At 58.2% G+C, this 20,283-nt stretch overlaps 1 protein-coding gene and 1 long non-coding RNA gene across 4 annotated transcripts; one reads left to right on the plus strand and one right to left on the minus strand.

Annotated features, from left to right (window-relative positions):
- Window positions 1-4,412: 4,412 nt before the first annotated feature.
- MESP2 (mesoderm posterior bHLH transcription factor 2) lies at window positions 4,413-6,843 on the minus strand. Its single transcript, XM_046007214.1, has 2 exons — window positions 5,926-6,843; window positions 4,413-5,082 (listed from the first exon to the last, which is right to left on the minus strand). Exons 1-2 carry the CDS (start codon window positions 6,775-6,777, stop codon window positions 4,816-4,818), a joined length of 1,119 nt encoding a protein of 372 aa, XP_045863170.1. The 5' UTR covers window positions 6,778-6,843; the 3' UTR covers window positions 4,413-4,815.
- LOC123943231 lies at window positions 6,287-10,333 on the plus strand. Of its 3 annotated transcripts, XR_006818599.1 has the most exons (4): window positions 6,733-6,849; window positions 7,579-7,665; window positions 9,780-9,894; window positions 10,037-10,333. It is a non-coding gene; the product is annotated as an uncharacterized LOC123943231 (long non-coding RNA). The 3 variants fall into 3 exon arrangements; XR_006818598.1 differs by lacking the exon at window positions 6,733-6,849 and adding an exon at window positions 6,287-6,418 and having other exon boundaries at window positions 9,780-10,333; XR_006818597.1 differs by having other exon boundaries at window positions 9,780-10,333.
- The last annotated feature ends 9,950 nt before the right edge of the window (window positions 10,334-20,283 follow it).

The raw sequence follows: 20,283 nt of genomic DNA on the forward strand, positions 1-20,283 counted from the left end.
GGCTGTTTTCAAGAGCAGCGCGCAGAGAAAGGCCGGTGCCCTCCGGACTGCCCGGGGCAGCAGGGGGTCAGTTCCTGTTCTGAGGAGAAGGTCTGGGACCCACATGGCTCCATGGCCCACACTGGCCTTGGAGGAAGTTTCTTGGCCAATGGAGCCAGGTTGTTGGAAGCTCACCTCAGCCTCAGCCCCCCACCCCCGGGGCCCGGTGAGCACCCCCAGCTGCTGGAGGGAACATGGGAGGTGACGCGCCACAGGGCTCCTTGGGGGTCTCCTCCAAGTGAGTCGCTGGGGCTGGAGGCCCGGAGACCAGGGTCCTGGTGTCAGAGCACAGCTTGGCCAGTTTCTTGGGCAATTGACCCAAAGCCCTGGGTTTTGGCTTCCACATCTGCACGATAAAGGTGATAGCAGGGGTGTGGATCTAAGGAGAGTCCCGGATCCAGGTATCTGGGGCACTGCCCCCCTCCCCCCACGGGAGATTTGGGTGTTGTTGCCCTTAGCCTGGTCTCCTGGCCGGTGGCCCTGCCCGTCCGGCATCCCCTCCGCCTTGGGAGCAGTGGGGGTGGGGCTGGGCGGGGAAGGCAGTCCCTCATCAAAGGTGTGGCGGGCCAAGGGGAGACAGCAGCCCAGGGGGATGGGTGGATTCCCTCCACTAATCAGGAGGCTTCCCTCAGCCCAGCCCCTCAGGGCCAGACCTTCCTGTCGCCAGTGCCCAGCAGCTATGGCTGGCACTTGACCTTCTGGGGATCAGAGGGCAGGCCCCCTCCGGAGGTCCCGCTGGGGGAGGAACCCGCCCCACCAGGGTCCCTGGGAGAGACCTGGCCTCCAGGGAGAGGAGTCTGCAGGGCGCCTCGGCTCTGTGCCTGGCACTGGGCCAAGTGTTTATGCGCATTATCTCCTTGGGGTCTCAGCAGTCCCAGGAGATAAGGATTGGTTTTCTTATCTCAGGTTTGCAGATAAGGAAACTGAGGCGCAGAAAGCGTAAGTCTGTGGGGCTAGAGCGAGATGCCGGCTCCCAAGCCTGCGGAACAGAAGGCCTCCCCCCATCTAGAGCTGGGGCGAGGTCTTTGGCACCCAACACCACTGCGAGGCTCCCCAGGCTGGCCTTCAGGTGCCCTGGGTGTCTGGAGGAAATCAGGTCCCCGCGAATCCGGCGAGGGCACCCAGAGCCTGACGCCCGCCTGCAGAACCTCCCCCAAGTGGCCAGTGGGGAGGCAGACCCTGGGCAGGGACGGGGATCGGGGTGGCGGGGGGAGGTCTCCCACCTCCCCCTACCCAGGAGGCTCCTTGGGAGGCATGTCCTCTACAGTGAGGGTCATGAGAGAATGGCCATTCTCCTATGGCTGGTGACGGAGGGGGGTCCCCAGGAAGGTGCGGGAAGACCCGTCGTTCCGGGCAGCAGCGCTTCTCCCTCCCCTGCCAGGCCCTTAGCAGACAGGCACAGTCAAGAGTGGCACGCCCAGGATGGAGCCACGGAAGGAGGTGACGGGCTCCTGAAAGGCAGGCTTGAGCCTTCCCGTGCAGAGGCTGAGGACAGGGGTGGGAAATCAGCCCAAGCGCCCCGGCTCCCGGACCCCTCACTCTAGTCGTACGTATCTCAGGTGTCTCCCGGGCAACACTGGCAGGCTACCTCTCTCCTCTGCCTTTGCACCTCTCTTGAGGTCCACTCCAGCCCTTGCAGGAGGGGGGAGCTGACCTTGGAGCTGGAAGGGCATGGCCCTCTGTGCCTAGACCAGCGAGCACCTCTCCCTGTCCCGACAGCGACCAACCCCCTGGGAGCCAAAGGAAGGAGATGGGCAGTTGTTTAATTTTGCCTTTGGTGCAGATTCTGTGAGACTATGGAGCCAAGACCTTGGGTCTTCTAGGGTAGGAGAGAGAGAGCATTGGATAGGGAGTCAGGGGCCAGGCATCCCTACCTAGCTCAGGGGCTAGGGAAAGTGGCTTCTCTGCCTGGGCTTGTTTTCTCAGCTATGAAATGAAGGGGTGGGGGATATCCACTGAACCCAAACCTGTTAAGGATTTTCTAAAGCCCCAGGTTTCTAAGTCCCCGCTCACTGCGCTGACTCATGCTCTCAGGGTGGCCCCGAGAACCAGGTGTCTCGGCAGGCAGCCAGGTTAGGGAACCTCGGGACTGCAAGGTGGTGTGGCTCCATTCAGCAATGACTACGTGCCCCGCCTAAGAAAACTGAGGGACTGGGTCTCTTACTATCCCCATTTCACAGCTGAGAAAACTGAGGCTCAGGGAGGTTTCAGTTTGCTCAGTTATACTGTGAGCAAGGGTTGAGTGGAACGTGCCCCCAGGTCAGTCGTGCCCTGTATCCATCTCCTCGCTGTATGTAATCATGGGTGAGGTTTTTGGTTTTTTTTTTTTTTTTTTTATTTGACAGAGAGAGATCACAAGTAGGCAGAGAGGCAGGCAGAGAGAGTGAGAGGGAAGCAGGCTTCCTGCCGAGCAGAGAGCCCGACGTGGGACTCGATCCCAGGACCCTGAGATCACGACCTGAGCTGAAGGCAGCGGCTTAATCCACTGAGCCACCCAGGCGCCCCCTGGGTGAGGTTTTCTAATCCTTCCAGCTGCGGCTAGCAACCCCTAGGGACAGGAGGCCCTGGGGTAAGAACCTGAATCCTAGAACGCTGGGGCAAGAAGCCACTTCGGTGGGCAATTAAACCAGTTCCTCTTTTAGGAGATGGGGCAACGGAGGCACGGAGAGGGAGTGACTTGCCTGATGTCACCGGGCACATCAGCGGGTCAGATGGCTGGCCCTACGTGCAGCTGAGAGCTCAGGCAGATTGTGCTTGGTTTTCCTGCCCCTCCTCTCGCCCGGCGCCGTGACCATGGCCTCCCTGCCCGGCTCCTTTGTGGCCACGCAGCCCAAGGGACCACCTGCACCTCTGACCGACTCATTTTGAGTTCCCTGCCTTCAGTGCCTCGCCATCACCCAAGAAAGAGGCCATATGGGGTCCCCACAACCTTGTCTATGAGCTCCTTTTCCCACCCTATTCGTCACCTCTGTCAACTCTGGACATGCTGTTTCTTTGGCCTGGGTCACTCCCCACTCACCCCTCTTGGCAAACACCCTTCAGTACCCACCCCTGACATCCTGCGGTTCTCCCCTACCCCGGTCAGTATAGACACAATGAAGTCACCACCACGGTTGGCTCCAGCCCATGGCGGCCATTGTCAACGGACCGCGGGTGGCAATTCTTTTCCTCCAGATTCTGGAGGTGCCGCTCAAGGCAGCATAAACCAATGCTCGGGTAATTCAAGGAAGAGAGCGTGGTCAGCCCCACCTCCCACCAGCTGTCATCCTCTCTGGTCCCTAAGTACCTTATTAAATTCCCATCCTCTACCCGGCTTTGACGGCTTTCTTTCCTCTAATCCACCCTGTTAGTTGGGGACTGTTTTCTCCCGGGCACCTCACACTGGGTTTTCTGGGCTGAACTGTGTTCCCCCAACATCCACGGGCGAGTTCTAGCCCCCAGGACCTCAGAACGAGAATGTATTTGGAGAGAGCGCTTATAAAGAGGTAGGAAGCTCTCATGGGGGGGTCCCTAATCCAGTATGACTGGGGGCCTTACCAGAAGTGATTGAGCCAGGCACACAGACCACAGCGTAGCTACGTGAGGACACACAGAGACGGCGGCCATCTGAAAGCCATCCCGGCTGACACTAACCTTGGACGCTAACCTCCTGAACTGTGAGAAAATGGTGTTTCTGTTCTCCAAGCCACCCCGTGCGCATTGTTTCCTCATGGCAGCCCTCGGAACAAATACGCCCGCCCTCGCTTGTGGAAGCGAACCACAGTGCATCCTTCAAAAACGCTTCGCTGTCATCGTGAAAGAGCCCTTTGCGTCAGTCAGCGGGAATGCGCGCAGAGGAAAGGACGAGGGCGTGGTGATGGGCTGGCAGCGAGCAAACAGGCTCAAATGTGAACCCCCACGTGTGCCACCAGCACAGCAGGCCGGGGGCAGCCCCTGGAGATAAAGACTTGTCACAGTGGCGCGGGAGGGCACACGCAACCTCAGGGCGGGGGGGGGGGGGCGGGGGTGCAGTGGGAGGGGAGCTGGGGGGTGGAGAGGGCAGGTGGGGGGTGGCAGGGGGAGGGGTGGAGAGCAGCAGGACAGTTCCCTGCAGGATGGGAACATTCTTCCTTTTCCAAAGGCAATAAAAATCCAGGTTGATGGAAGAAAAACAGACCAAGCCCACATTTTTGTTGTTTTTATTTTTTAATTTTTTTTAAAGATTTTATTTATTTATTTGACAGAGAGAGATCACAAGTAGATAGAGAGGCAGGCAGAGAGAGAGAGAGAGAGAGGGAAGCAGGCTCCCTGCTGAGCAGAGAACCCGATGCGGTACTCGATCCCAGGACCCCGAGATCATGACCTGAGCCGAAGGCAGCGGCTTAACCCACTGAGCCACTCAGGCGCCCCATTTTTGTTGTTTTTAAAAGAAGTACAAAAAATCCAAGCCTACAGGTTTCTCTCCCCCTTCCCCCACCCCCAGAACCCACACCCCCAGCAGTCCCAGCCTGGCCGACTCCGTGGTCAAGCGGCCAGCACCTTCCTGCTCCTCAGCCGTGCTCTGCAGACACTGGTCGTTCTGGGGGGTGCCTAGGAGTAGAGGCCGCTCCCCCAGCGCCGACTCTAGCCAGGGCAGCTCCCCACGCTCTGTTTCGAACACTACCTCCGTGAAAGACATCACTTGGGAAAGAGGTCTTTGGCTTAAAAACAGCTTTAAGACCACAGCACGTAGCAAAGGAGGGGGACACTGCACACCAGAGGGCTGATTCTTGGCTCACAAGGGGACAGGCAAGGCTGTTAGAAGATGCCCAGGTGGCCCCCCTCCAAATCTTCCTGCCAAAGTTCAGGGCAGCCACTGAGCTGCAGGCCTGAGCCCTGGGAAGGGCTTTGGTCACCAAGCTGGAAGCCAGGGACTGTTCCCTGGTCCTCTGAGCTGGGGAGCACGTCGGCACTGTGACTCCAGCATCCCCACGGGGCCTGAGGTTGGAGTCTCTGGCATGCTGGGCGGGAGAGGAGGGGTGGGGTTTCTGGCAACAGACAGGAGTCCGGAGACACAGCGATACCCTGCAAGAGAGACAGAAGCAGCTGGTTAGTGGCCCACTGCCTCATGTCCTGAGACCTTGAACCTGGATGCTCCCTGGAGCGTGGCTGGCAGCTTCTGGACAGCTCTGGGTACCATGGATGCAGTGAAGCAAAATGGTGAAGCTCCGGGGATACGCTCCAGAGGTTCAAATCCCACCTCTGCTGCTAACTAGTTTTAAGAACTCAACCTCTTTTATTCAGTTTTCTGATCTGTAAAATGGGGTGATGATAACAGTATCGACCGCACAGGGTTGCTGGAGGGCTGGCTGAGTTAGTACATGTACAACACCAAGAACGGTGTTGGGCAAACAGCAATCAAGCAGTAAATTTTGGTTCTTAATATGATCTTTTATGGACCATGATTCATCCACTCATGGGCCTCATGAACAAATGAAGCTTAAAGGAAACAAGAAGGTCACCAGCTCCAAGCCCATCTACTCTGGAAGTCACCACCCCTGATGCTAACCAGCCTCCCTTCACCCCAAACCTTAGGGGAGCACTTGGAGCGAATTCCCTGCCAGGAGCTCTCGCTACCTTTCATCTTGCCTCCGGAGCAAGTCTGAGGATTCCCCCTCTTTAACGTGGTTGCGAAGACTGCTCCGTGGTGGTGTCCTTAATGACCTGGGACCCCACCTCTTTCCCCGGGAGGTTAGGGTCCTCTCCATACTCCCTTCACTTTCTCTCTAACCCTAACTTGGTTGGATTAGATAAACCAGGACCTAAAGAGCACGACAGTGTCTGCAGGCTGGCGCCTACCCACTCCCTCCATCTCCCAATGAACCCGGGGAGGACCCCGACATGAGTGGCATGGGATTGCACGCATACCTGGTATACGACAGCAAGCTCCGGGGCCGCGGGGGGCGGCGTCCAGGGCACGGCCTGGTTCCTAGGTTCTGGGGACATCTGCATTGCGGACCAGGCCTGGGGCGGTGTCCAAAGGGCCATCTCAGGGGCTGGCCCTTGGGAGAGTTGCATGGGCGACTGCGTCGCAGGGCAGTAAGGAGGTGTAACCCAGGGATCCACGTCAGGCACCCTGCTCCCCAGGAGCTCAGGCGCCGCTCGTGCTACGGGACAGGCGGGCGGGGACCCCCAGGTCGCGGCGGAGTCCAGGACCGGGGCGCCCGCCGGCACCTGCGCCTGCACCTGCGTCTGCGCCTGCGCGGGGCCACCGTCGGGGCAGAGCGGGCAGCGCGGAGGTGTCGCCGCGTCGCTGCGCCGCCGCCGCCGCCGCTGCTGCTGCAAGCTCTCCTCGCTGAGGCCCAGCACGGCCGACAGGTGGCCGATGTAGCGGATGGCCAGGCGCAGCGTCTCGATCTTGGTGAGGCTCTGGCCGGCGGGCGCCACGGACGGCGGCAGGAAGCGGCGCAGCTCGTGCAGGGCGCGGGCGAGGGTGCGCATGCGCAGTTTCTCGCGCTCGCTGGCGCTCTGCCGCTGCCCGCCCGCCGGCCCGCTGCGGGCTCGTCCTGGCGCCGTCGGGGCGGCCTCTGTGGCGCGGGCGCTGCGGGCCGGGAGCGCGGGCTGCGAGGGGCCGCGGGCGCCGTCGCAGGGGCACGAGCCCGACGAGTCTGAGGAGGAGGCCGGGGACGTGGAGTCCGGGTGGCCGGCCCAGCCCCAGCCCTGGGGCAAGATCCAGTGGTCGTGGCCCAGGAGGCTGTGCAGAGGAGGGGACTGGGCCATGGCCGGGGCTGCAGTGGGCTCTGGGAGGCTGGGCCGGCCACCTCCAGGCCTGAGCTTTTATCTGGACCAAAGGTGAGAGGTGGCCCCCTGCCAGGTTGCAGAGAGGTGTCAAAACCCACAGAGCCCAGGGAAGGCCTGGGCAGGGGGGCCTTGGGAAAGCGGGCCCATTTGCAGAGGTGTGGATTCTGACTCCTCGGGGGCTCTAATGGAGGCCCCTGCAGCCCGGGAAGTGTGGGAGGGACAATTCGCATCTGGATGGAGCTGCTAAGCTTCTCACCGAGTTTCCACCCACCCGGGCTCGTGCGTGGTGAGTGCCCAGGAGCCCGCCATGGGCAGTGCCATTGTTACGGATGGCCAGGCCGTCCTTCATGTGAAGAGTGGACCCATGTAAAGAGGGGCCGCCTCTCTCATCACTAGCCTCCCAGTGGGAGGGGGTGGGTGTCCAGTAACTTCCACTCACTGTCTACAGGTGTGCTGGATAAGGCGGCAAGACAAGCCCCGAGGGATGTGCCCACAGTGATGGGGGGTGGGGTGGAAGTAGGGGGACCTACAGGTACGTCGTCCCTGGTTTGCTCCCACAACCCGCACTGGCTGGTTTGCTGAATAGTGGGAGGAAAGTCACCTCACTACCCACAGATAGTTTCCGCCCCTGAAAACTAGAGCAGCCTGGAGAAGAGGGAGAGGAAGCAGCGGGTGATGAAAATAGGGGAAGGTGAGCCCCCAGGCAGGCCTGAGTCGATTTGCTCTGTGACCTGGGACAAGTTGCTTACGTTTTCTGACAAGTTTCCTTCAATCTCCTAGCATTGATACTACAGATCGCCCGCCACCTGGGGTGTCTGCTGGTACTCAGCGGAACCGTCTGGAACCGTTCAGTCCTGGGCACGGCAGGTGAGCGGAATGTTTGCCGCTATCACTCCATAAGGGAGGTGCTTACGTTTCAAGACACTGCAGGCATTAGTCATTTACTTCGTATTTATTTAGCGACTGGTAAAGGTCAGGCTCACCAGCACGAACAGGTTAGTTGTGGTCTCGGCTCTCATGACATTTCAGGTTTGTGCTGAGAGGCAAGCGAACAGGCTGTGTTCCCTAACTGGCTGTGTGCCCTTGGGCTGGGCCTTTGACCTGTCTGAGCTTGAACTTGGGCTCTATCAATAATGATTATAGTATCGACTCATAGGACCGTTGTTACAGTCTCATAATATAAACCTGATAGCAGTCAGCCATGATGACAGTTTAAAGGAGGCGTCAGTGTCCTTCGTGATCTTCGGAGAAAGGGCTGAACTCCGAGGCTAAGGGCCAGATGAGGGCCAGGGGCTATAGGGCTCTGGCCAGAGGGCTGGAGAGGTCGCTGCTGGGCCTTGAACCATGAGTAGGACTTGGTTAAGGAGGGAGGCAGGTAGGGAGCATTCTGGCTGCGGGAACTCCTTAAGGAAAGGCCTGGCAGCGGGACTTGCTAAGGGCCTTCCAGGACAGTGTGCAGGGGCGCTGATGTGGAGAGCTGGGGCACAGCTTGCCTGGGGCCAGGCTAAGAAGTAGGATTGCCAGATGGACCTTAGAGCAGAAGTGTGACGAGGGGGGAAAAAAAAGCAGGCCATCAGTAACGAAAGGTCAACAGGATGTTTCTGGGATAGATGGCCTTGTATGGGCTTGAAGTAATAAATAATGGCTTTGTAGTATTTGTGCCTGCAAAGAAACATGTAGTTACACAAATTACATAAGGAGTACATTCTCTTTGGCTTCAGTGGGAGCGTTACAGGTAAAGCTGGGGTCCCTCAGCAGAGGTTGCGGCTCTCAAGTTGTCACGTGCCGCTCCACACCGGGCCCACACGGCCACATATGTAAACGAGGGAACATCGCGGCCTGTTTGTAAGCTGCTTTCTTTCTTTCTTTTTTTTAAGGTTTTATTTATTTGAGAGAGCAGGAAGGCGTATGCAAGGAGCAGAGGCAGAGGGAGGAGCAGACCCCGCGGTGAGCAGGGGGCCTGACGGAGGTGTTGCAGGGGAGGCAGAGGGAGAGGGAGAACCCCGAGCAGGCTCCATGCCCAGCACCGAGCTTGATGCAGGGCTCGATCCCAGGACCCTGAGATCGTGACCTGAGCTGAAATCAAGAGTGGGAAGCTTAGCTGGCTGAGCCCCCCCCCCCCCCGCCGCCGGGGGGGGGGGGGGGGCCCTGTCACTTGCTTTGTTCCAGTCAACAGCGTGTGCTATAGCACGCCCTGTCAGGAGAGAACCTGCTGACTCCTAGAGCGTCGTAGGCGATTTAAATAGATGAACATGTAAGCATTATACGAACATTAAAGCAGATCACTTTAACTGGAAGAAAAATGGCAGGAGGCGCAGACAAACTTTCAGTGAGGAGACGACACCACTTTCTGCTCAGGACTTATTTTCTTTTTAAATATCAGAGAAAACGTGCCCGAGTCACTGCTCTAACTTGATGTTGAAGGAATAATCGGCATTGAACGCCGTCGGTCGGGGCAACCCCTGTTTAGGGGATCCTAGCTGCCGTGAAGGAGCAGAGGAATTGCTAGTTTGTCCATAGCCCTGGAAGAAGGTGACTCACTTAACAGTGACCTTGAATCCAAACAGGCTTTTCTCTGGAAAGAAGCAGGAAGTCATGTAGTATTTCACGACTTAAAAGGATTTAAACCAAGTTAGAACAACAACAACAACAACAACCTAACTTGTTCCAAAGGGCAGCGGGGACTTAGAAAACAGTCCATCCCACACTTTTTCGGTTGGACTCAGGGCCGTACCGGCTGGGAATTGATTTACGTGTGACTGAGAGGGACGCACAAGATCCGCCAGGTTTCTTGTGTGTTTCCTGATCTGGATCCTGAAGTTTCAGATGAATGTGCTGCTGGGACTGAGTTTCTAACTCACCTCTGTTAATTCTTCTATCATAGTCTATAGCCCGTGTGCCCCAGGCAGGCTCTTACTGATGCTCTAACTGATCGTTAGTGTGTGTTTAGTTTTTGCCAAATAACACTGCCTTGTGCACAGGCAGGTAGAGCTGGCGAGGTGGAATGGCCTTGGTGACCTCCAGGAAGGGTCCGAAAATCCAGAATGAGGCCCGCCCTCAGAGCCAGCCCGGAGGGGTTTCCTGTGAAAGGATTTGGTGAGTAAGGGGAGCCCTCCGCCGGCGCAGAGCCAGCCCCCTGCTTTCTCTCCTTCCCTCGCTGGGATAGCCTGGCCTCCCCTCTTGGTCTGGGCTGGCCCCGGAGCCCGGGCCTCACACTAACTGGGATGCTGGACTGTAGGTTCTAGCTGGGCTCTTCCCCAGGCCCCTCACCCAGGCTCTGGAAGCGCGGGGACGCACTGTCCACCAGGCCCATTCATCATGCGAGGAAGCTACAGTGAAACAACCCCCCCCCCCCTCACTGGGCCTGCGCTTAGCACAGGGAGGCCCTGCTGCTGGGCGGTGGAATCGGACTGCCCTGGGCTTAGAGTCCCAGCCCCACCCCTTCTAAGACGTGAGAACATGGGCAACTCAGTGTGTTCTCATCTCCGAAGGGGAGGATTCTGGTTTCCAGGGTGACTGTTGGGGTAAATAAAGATGATGCTTGTCATAATGCTCAGCACAGAGCCTACGTGTGTGAGTCTTGCTTATGGCAAGTTCAGAGGCAGCAGAGTGATGTAGGTAAAGGACTAAGCAGGGGGGTAAGGGGGCTGGTGTCTTTCAGTCTTGGCCCTAGAAGAAGGCGATTGTTTCCGTTCCCGAGACTCCAGCATCAGGCCAGGTGCATCCTGCCCCATCCCCCTCCTCTATCTGTGGCCCTTTTCCTCTGTGGACTGAGGATGGGGGCGGGGGGTGGTCCGTAGCAGGGCTCTGCAGCCCCTGGCCGGCAGCAGGGGTCACCACAGCTGCAGGGCAGAGGGAACGGGAAAGCTCAGATGCCTGGATCCAGAGCCCACCAGCCCAGCCCAGCCAAGGCTAGGAAATGGAGGATCTGAGCCTGCTTCTGGTGGGCGGGGTCCTGGCCCCGGTGCTTGGCCAGCTTGCTTCTGGAACCCTCAAGCATTCCTCCCTCTATGCAGGAACCTGCCCCAGGTGCTTGGTGAGCGAGCTGGGTCTGGGCCCTGCCCCCCGGGGGGCTCTCCTCCCTTCCTCATCCTGCTCTCCTGTTGCAAGGAGGGACATCCGCAGCTGTATGCTCTTGGAAAAGGTGGTTAACTTCCGGGCCTCAGCGGGCCACTGGCTCTGGGTTCACCCCTTCCTGTGCTGGGAGGAGGAGGTGGTTAGGTCAGGGAAGCAAGGTCAGTAGAATGTTCATGGGTGTGGCAGACCCTTCTAGTCGCACACACAGCGTCTGTTACAGCCTCTGTTCTTGTATCTTTTTAAATAACAGGACTGTGTATTGTTGTGGGCGGCGGTGTGCCCAGCCAAAACACATCTCCCCGCCTTTCTTGCTCACGGAATGGCCAATGAGATGTTAGCGGAAATACTGGATGGAGCTTCTAGGAAAGCTATTTATTTATTCATTCATTCATTCATTCATTCATTTGACAGAGATCCAAATAGGCAGAGAGGCAGGCAGAGAGAAGGAGAGAGAGAGAGAGGAAGAAGCAGGCTCCCCCCTGAGCAGAGAGCCTGATGTGCGGCTTGATCCCAGGACCCTGGGATCATGACCTGAGCCGAAGGCAGAGGCTTTAACCCTCTGAGGCACCCAGGTTCCCCTAGGAAAGCTCTTTAAAGCAGAGAGGTGCACTCCCATGTTTCCTAACCCCTTATGTTTTCTTCCTGGAATATGTGATGGCTGGAGCTTCAGCAACTATTTGGTGACACTGAAGCCGTCCCAATGACAGAAGTCATCCACTGAGGATGACGGGGCCAACAGAAGTCTGAGGCACTGAGGGCCGTGTGTAGGCACCATACCGGCCCAGCACTGTCTGTCGTGAGAGACAGTGAGAGAAAACAAATCACTGGTTTGTCCAAGTCACTGACGTTCAGGTGTACATGAGCGGCCACACATGATTCCCATAACGAAGAAGTGCCAGGGTATCCCTGTCTACAAGTAGGGCCCCGTGAGTTGGATGGCGGTTGAGTGAGCTCATAACAGACTCAATGTTCCCACAGATGAGTGGCTGAGTGTTCACGCGGAGGAAGGTCTGCGGTGACACTGCCACCGGCTCTGTTCCCAGCCTCGTCAAGGGCATCGTTATGACCTTGAATGAAGATATGAATTGGTCTATGTGGGAGCAGGGTCCATCGCAGCAAGGGGATTGGATAACAGCCAGGATCTAAAGAGAGGCTGACCGGCAGGAGCAGCCCTACCAGATCGAATAAGGTGGGATCCCCAGAGCTCCATGAATCCTCCCATTCGGTTTGGGGGTCGGGTGGCTCGTAACCAGCCGCATGCGTGGAAAACAAGGGTCATCCCATTTGCTTGAAACGGGGGCTTCAGTCAAAGAGGGGACTGTTTCTTGTTCGCTCTGCAGGATGGTCATTGCCCAAGTCAGTGGTCAAATGTGGGGGCCACCATTCATGATGGAAGGAAACAGGCCCTAGCCATGGACGGCAAGGTTAGTGGCAAGGCTTCAAGGCAGGTCACCAGAGAAATAGTCGAAGGACTTGGGTATGTTTTGTGCACAAAACACAAACTTCAGGATAGGATAGGATGGTTGTCTCCAGGTGCCTGGAAGGAAATAACTCCAGGGAGACGGAAGAACTTCCTAAGATGGGAAGATCTGTCTTACGAGGGAGTGAGCGGCCTGTTTGTGGAGGTGATCAAGAAGAGGCCAGACGAGTACACGCTAGGCACAGGCAGGAGCTGGAGTGGATGGCTGTGCCTGCCTCTGCCAACACCGACAAGCCCCATAAAACGAGGGGATTGGACATGACAACCCCTGAGGTACTTTCAGAGCTGAGGCCAAGAATCAGGGAGAGGGTGGGGCGGCCGCCTCAGGGCTCCCGGCTCTATGAGGGCGAGGAGCCACGGGGGCCCCTGCAGGCTGTCTTGGGCTGGGAGTGCCCACCGAGGCCTCCCAGGTCCTCAGCACCCCTGACACTCTCTCCCCTGTTCTCTGTGCCTGAAGTCTGGCTCAATGGGCCTCCTCAGGGCAACCTGGAACCGTCAAGTCACCACCACACTTGGCTTGGCCGGCCAGTGGGGTGCAGTCCGGTGTCCGCGATCCTTTCATACAGGTGAGGAGACTCTCACCTCAGGAGAAGGGCCCAGGAGAAGGGCACAGAGGCCCAGGCTGGCCCCTGAACGTGCTCGGTCAGCTCCGGCCCTGCAAGAGGCTGTGGGAGGCCAGTGACGGCCACCCAACCTGCTCCCAGTGACTCAGCGCAGGCCCCCCGCCACCGTCTGTTCGCCCCCAGCCCCGCTCCTGGAAGTCCCGCAGCTGCTCTTTCCCCTGGGCAGGCCGCAGGGCCCCCGGGAGCAGGCCCGAGGACCCGGAACCTGGGGAAGGCCTGGCCTCTGCCCTCTAGGTCCTCTTCGCCTCCCTCCCCCTGGGGTCCCTGCCAAGCCCTGGGTGTGGGAACACGGGAGGGAAGGAGAGGCTGGGCACACGGGGGCCGCAGGCGTGTGGTATTCTCATTACCGGGGAGCAGCAAGGGCCAGGCCAGCCCCCCACCACCACCCCCCACCCGGCCACTGTGGCTGCCTTCACACCTCCTCTGGCCTGTTGACACAAGGCCACCTCCCCCCAGGCGGAAGGTGTCGACTTGGGAACAACGGTGTTCGGGGGCCTCCAAAACAGGCAGCAGGTCCTCTCAGAAACCCCAGAAAGCCCTTCTGGGGTGGGGGTGGGAGGCTGCAGGTCCCCACCTCGGGAGGCCCAGGGAGGAGGGAGGGTCCGTGTCCTGGGGACAGGGAGGAGGAAGCAGGGAGTGAGGGAGACAGGAGCCCCGAGTCCACCTGCCCGTTTCGTCCTCTCCTGGCTCTGGGGGCTGGCGCATGACACGGTCCTGCCCGGCAGGGCCATCAGTGTCACCAGGGGGCCCAGAGACTGAAGCTACCAGGGCAAGGTCACCCTGACAGGGCCTCCTGCCCGCCCGGTCTTCTGAGCCCTTCCAGACCGCACCGTGCCCACTGCCACCTGCCGTAGCCACGTCATTGCTCAGACCCCACGACTTCTGGCCTGTCGTTCTCCTCGTGCTTGGACAGGTCAGGCCCAGAGAGGTCAGCCCCTCAGCCTTCATGCCCCAGAGTCAGGATTCAGGCCCTCCAAGGCCCGGCATCAGGCACCAGGCATCGTGGGGAAACTCTGTCCCAGGCCGAGGGGAGGCTCTGGGGAGGGACGAGCCCTGTGGGAATCCAGAACTTGGCCTAGCGTGCTGGGAGCCCAGGGCCACAGAGCCAAGTGAACAGGGCAGGACCCAGGAGGAAGTGTGGGGGGCACCCAGAGTTGTGGGTGTTCTCCAAGCGGAGGTGTGGCCTTGCTGGCAGAGGGTCGGGGTGGGCATGCGCATCTGGGAGTGGGAAGTGGGGGCTCCACTCCGGGCAGTGCAAGTGGGCTGGGGCCCCCGCCCGGAGAGGTGGGAGAGGCAGAGGACTAGCAAGCGGGAGGAGGTGGGGGTTCAAAAGGCTACTGACTGGTGAGCTGGGACTCCTAGGGAGGGAGGCAGTGGGAACACAGACATTCTGAGTAAGGAGAGGGGCAGAAGCTGCCCAGCCAGCCAAGTGCCCTTCTCCAAGAGGGCTGATCCAGGGAGGCTGGCGTGAGAGGGCCTGCTGAGACCCCAGGACTGCCTAGTCCAGCTCCCGGGGCAACAAGGCCCAGTGGAGGGGGCTCAGGCCTAGGGCCAGCCATGCCTGGGCTCCCTCCCCCGAGCCTCAGTCTCCTCCTCTATGAAATGGGTGTCCTTGCTGGGAGGATTAGCTGGAGCATCATGGGTTTGGCCTGTGGGACTCCAGACGTCTTGCCTGCCTGCCCGGCTGGAGAGAAACAACTACTTGTGCTCCTGCAGCTCTGGGAAAGGACAGAAGGGGAGCGTGAAGGGCACGCACTCCTGCTCCCCAGGCTCTGGGAGGAAAGACCCAGCCTTCTGGCCCCGGGAGCCACCAGGGGGCATGGGCCCACCTGCTGGAATGCAAACACGTTTGGCATGCTTCTGCAAAGTTTTTCCCTCCCCTCCTCTTCCCTGCCCTTCTCTCCCCCTCCCTGCCTTCCTTTTCTTTCTCTTACTTTAATTATCAAAGCGAGGTACACTCATTACAGGAAAGTGAGAAAATGGAGGCAAGTCAAAAGGAATTTTAAATGCCCCTGGTTCCATCTACCCAGAGAGAACCAGCTTAACACCAGGTTGGCACCGGGTTAGCGCGGATCCTAGATCCTAAGCTTCTCCGGGCAGCCCTGCAAATCGGTGAGCACAGAGAGAGGCATCAAGAGGGAGTACGTCGTCGGGGCTTTTCTGCTTGTTTTTTGTTTGTTTATTTTTGCATTTCTTGAAGTTTGTGGTGTGTGTATATATATTAAGATTACTTTAGAGAGAGCATGCATGCAGCAGGGAGGGTCAGAGGGAGAGGGAGAGATCATCTCAAGCCGACGCCCTGCTGAGCTGGGGCACGGGGCTCGATCCCACGACCCTGAGATCATGACGTGAGCCGAAATCAAGAGGACGCTTAACCGACTGAGCCACCCAGGTGCCCCATGTTTTCTCTTTTTACCAGCTTTACTGAGAAATATTCACACATGGTGCATTCACCTGTGTAAAGTGTACAAGTCAGTAGTTTTGTATATATATATTGCATTAAAATACCATTATAAAATATATATGACAAAATTTGCCATCTTAACTGGTTTTCAGTGGTGTTAATTACATCCGCAGCATAATGCAGCGGTCGCTTCTTTCCACAGCTTTCCATCACCTTGCATAGAAGCACAGTACCCATTAAGCAACAGCCCCTTGACCCCCAGCCCCTGGGAACCTCTCAGCCGTGTCCTATCTCTACGAATCTGGCCCCTCTGGGTGCCCCTCGGCAGTGGAATCAGACAGCGAGTGCTTTGTCTATATGGCTCACTTTATAACGCCCTCGAGTTTCATCCACGGCGTAGCATGTCCCAAGTTCATTCCTTTCCGTGGTTGAGAAGTATTCCTGCGTCCATATAGACCACATTCTGTTTGCCCATCCATCTGCTGCTGGACCTTCCGCTGGTTCCCACCTTTTGGCTGATTGTGCCTAATGCTCCTCCGAAAGTTGCCCTACAAACCTCTGTTCTAGTCCCTGCTTTCAGGTTCTTTGGGTATGAAAAGGGCATGTTGTTTTGTGACCAACGTTTCTTGCTAATGTATTAACATTTCTCCGTATCAGTAGTTGTAAATTTATTTATTTATTTATTTTAGATTTTACTTCTTTATGTGAGAGAGAGCATGTGTGGGTCGGGGAGAGAGAGCGAGGTCGGGGGAGGAATAGAGGGGTGGAGAGAGAGTCTCCAGCAGACCCCCACTGAGTGTGGAGCCTGACGTGGGGCTCAGTCTCTTGACCTTGAGATCAGGACCTGAGCTGAAATCAAGAGTCAGACGCTCAACAGACCGAGCCCCCCAGAGCCGCCTCAGGAGATGTATTTGTGTAATGAGATGTTTCGGGCACACCTGGTTCTCCACGATGTGGTGGCAGTTTTGGTAACAAGTTGTCTAGCATACACTGAGGTGTGTAATGACTTTCCACGCAGCGACATCCTTATACCTAGATTTTTAAATTTATTTTTAAGTTGGACGTGTAATACATGAATGCAATCTTCCTGTGATAAATTTAGATGACATTACAGATGAGATTAGAGTCTCCCTTGGGGGCACCGGGGTGGCTCAGTGGGTTAAGCGTCCACCTTCAGCTCAGGTCATGATCCCAGCGTCTTGGGATCGAGCCCCATGGGGAGTCCGCTTCTCTCTTTCCCTCTGCCCCCCCTTCACTTGCACTCTCTCTCTCTCAAATAAATAAAATATTAAAAGAAAAAAGTCTCCCTTGATCACCTTTCAGAACCCAGATCTCCCCACCCACCACACGTACACACCAACGAAGTCCTGGGACGTTGTTGGAGATTGGGTAGGTGCCCCGAGACCGGGGCTGTGCAGACACACATGCACACAGTGGACCCCGGAACTCACCTGGCACCACCAGACGCCTGTCTGTGTGGGGGCCGGGCTTCAGATCTCTGTTCTGTTTGTGCGTCTGTCAGCGGTTTGCTGCTGAATGGGTTTTTCTGTGACTTGGTTTTTCCCTGCCTTTAATCTTTTCTAAGCAGAATGAATTCCCATCAGGGCACCTTCTGGGCAGAGGTTCTGAAGCTGTTCTGAAGTTGCAGGCGGCCTTGGGGAGCCCTGGAGGTGGGCTCTCGAGGCTCAGCTGATTTGGGGTCACCAGCTATCCTGGCCGCCTGTGCGGTGTGGGGCACTCTGTGTTCCCCCAGGGCGGGGGCTGGATCTTAGATTTCTCTTGCTGGGGGAAGCTCTAGAACCGAGGGTGGAGCTCATCCTTTCACAAATAACCTGTACTCACCTCGTAAGACCCTTCTCCCGCATGATTTTGTATCTGATCAGTTTAAGTTCTGTCCCCTCCCCCTAGACGTACTCTACTGTGTCTGGGGACATCCCTGTCCCCCAGTCTCTGGCAAAGAATCCTCTGCCCAAAGGCTTCTCACTCCCCAGGTCCCGGCCAGGCATTCCAGCTCAGTCCTAGGAGCCCCTACTCCGCTTTTTACTGGGCCTGAAGTCAGGTATCTCTGCGGGCACCCTCTTTCCCGTGCTTCCTCTGTCCTTGGAGTTGGCTGAGGGCTTGAGCCACCCAGTGACCTGGCAGGGGCTCATCACTGTCTTGGCACTTCACCGTGCTGTTGTGAGCAATCAGCACAGGGAGGGGTGGTGAAACGAGGAGCTGCAAGCCGTGAATCCTGCCTGGAGGAAGCTCCACCTTGTGCTTTCTGCAGGGGCTGGTGTCCTAAGCTGGCAGCTGAGCTGGACCTGCAAATCCCTACCAGGGACTTGGCAAGGGCGCAGAGCCCAACACATCCCCTGTCTAGAGTTTCCGTCAACTTGGGGTCTTTTTTTCAGACTTTGCTCCTGGGAGTGCATAAGGAAGGTCAGGGACCTGGGGAGACCTGCTTGGGCCCTGCCCTCCTGACTCCTTCCCCTTCTCCTCATTCCTCGGGGCTCGATCTTGTGCTGCTTCTCTGCACACAGATGCATGTTTTTCAGTGGCCAGATGAGCACACAGGGCTCCAGAGAGGGCAAGTGGCCCGGCTGGGCGTCACACAGCCCATCACACTGGCACTGAGCTGACTTCACCCACTTTTTTTTTTTTTTTTAAAGACGGAAGCTTGTTTCGTGCTTTTGTTTGTTTGTTTGTTTGTTTGTTTTTTAGGAGTCAGTGGAGTCCAGGAATGGGCCCCAGGGAGGAAGGTCAGCCCAGAGGGAGGCAAGTCCAGGAGGAGGCATGGCCTGCCCTCTGACAGCCCTCGGGCTCAGGACAGGAGGTGAGCCTGGCATGGTTTGCTCCTGGGCTGCAGGCCCGGCTAACGTGGGGCCTGTGGAAGAGTGAAGTCTGTGCCCTCAGATGTCCCCGAGTTTACACGGGCACGGCAGCCCGACAGGGCCAGCCCTCAGTGAGTCAGGGGTCCTGCCTGCACAGGGAGAGGCGGCAGTTTGCATTCACGGAAAGGAAACCGAGGGAGGTGGCCGCACTCCTCAAGCTAACAACCCGTTTGCAGTGTGAGGAACAATTGCCCCTAAATGTCGGCCTTGGTGCCACAGGCCTTGGTGCCACCTGGCAGCGTGGAGGGCAGCGAGGCCTGAAGGAAAGCTTCCCATAGCCCCCCAGCAGTGAGAATGGGGTCAGTGGGAGCAAGGGTGACGCTGCGTGGCTTCACCCACTTCCGAAGCCAGCCCCGCATCTCCGGTTCCTGGTGCCCATCAGCCCACCCAGGGCTGGCCCTGGGACAGAGGCCCCTGACTCGGAGGTAGGCGTGCCCTGCTTACTTCCCCGGACCCCGGGTGGCTGGGCAGTGCCCTCTGCTGGTGATGGCTGGGAATTCGCGGACGCTGGTCTACTCCAGGGGACCCAGGGTCAACCCGCTGGCCCGAGATGGGAGCCTTCCAAGCGGGGCGTACAGTCCCCCCCCCCCCCGAACATCTCAGCAGGCGGTCGGCAGGTCTAGGCTCCTTTTTACTGTTGGAGAAACCAAGGAGCCATGTGACAGGATCCGCGCCCCATCCCCCGCCCCCATCCACACATCGACACGACATCTCGGCTCTGGGCTAGTTCAGCTCGCTAACCCCTTTCTGCCTTAGTTTCCCCACATTACACTATAAAGCTTAGCTCTTCCTCCACTTGCCCAGGTGCAGCAGAGGAGCGCAAGCGCAACTCCCCGAAGAGCAGCGCCATCTGCGCACCCTGGGTCCTCAGCCCCCCTCCCAGAACCACAGAGACTGTGCATCTCCCCGGGAGCCTTTCCTGGAATCCGCCAGATCTCTCTCCTTTCTCGCCACCCCCTCCCTCCTCATCACCCCTCTGCCTTCTGTGACTCCCACTGGCTGCCCATCCAGCTGACCCACGACCAGGATAATCAGATTACCTTGGGTCCAGAATAATCCATTCCATATGGCTTGCCAACTCGGAGGCTCCGGGAGCTAAGGTGTGAGGAAAGGGGGTGATCTTGGTAGGAAGGGGCTCCCTGGGAGCCCCGGGGGCTTTAGCGGGGGAAGGAGGGAGGTGGAGGAGAAGTCGGGCGCCTTCCTGCTCAGCCCCCTGACTGCTCTGGGACCCGAGGGGACCACGGCCTCATCCATCTGGGAACCATGGGGGCTTAGGATCCGTGCTGGGGGGCTGGGCACTCCCAGTGCCTTTTCCACTCTCTGGGTTGGGATGTGGCCACTATCGGGCGTTGCTGCTCGGAAGGGGCTGAGGTTCATAATTCTGGGGCAACTGTACTTTTCACACCCACATTCTCCTGCTCTGTCCCCCCCAGGGGCTCTGGTGGAACAGGTCCAGGGGGAGCATGGAAACCTTCTTCTATCTCCAACGGGTCCCTGTGACTCATGACAAGATGTCATGGGTGTTCGAGGATTCTGGGGGAGTATCCCCCACACCAGCGCCCTCCCTCTTGGGGCAGCCATCAGGAGGAAAGGAGCCCCTCCCGTCTTCCTGAGGAGACAGGACCGGTGGTGGGGAGGACAGAACACAGGCTTTGATCCAGGCCGAGGCCAAAGGGTCCCAACTCGGCCCCTGTTTGCCATGTGACACAGGACCGCCTCTCCACACCTCCGTCCCCTCACCTGCAGAGGGAGGCAGTGACACCCACACCACCGCAGCACGGAGAGCTGTGGCCCAGCCACGCCCAGCGCGGTGCCAGGCCCAGGTGCCAGTAGCAAACATGACCACGGTGTGGCCGAAGGTCAGCCCACGCAGGACGACTGGATCCGTATGATGTCAACACGGCGGGTATTACCCCGGGGCTCAGGAGCAGAAGCTGGGGCCCGAGGACGGGGAGTGAGTTCCCCACGGGACACAGGCAGTGCCTGGCGGGCCACACTCCAGAGGGGGTGTCCTAGGCTGTGTCAAGG

Source organism: Meles meles, chromosome 6 (assembly GCF_922984935.1).
Source record: "Meles meles chromosome 6, mMelMel3.1 paternal haplotype, whole genome shotgun sequence".
Lineage (NCBI taxonomy): Eukaryota > Metazoa > Chordata > Mammalia > Carnivora > Mustelidae > Meles > Meles meles.

Bases quoted from the DNA above. Each gene is read 5' to 3' on its own strand.
- MESP2 (XM_046007214.1), bottom strand. From the start codon at position 6,777: ATGGCCCAGTCCCCTCCTCTGCACAGCCTCCTGGGCCACGACCACTGG. The intron at 5,083-5,925 runs GTATGCGTGCAA...TCTCTCTTGCAG, and splicing joins AGCTTGCTGTCGTATACCAG to GGTATCGCTGTGTCTCCGGA.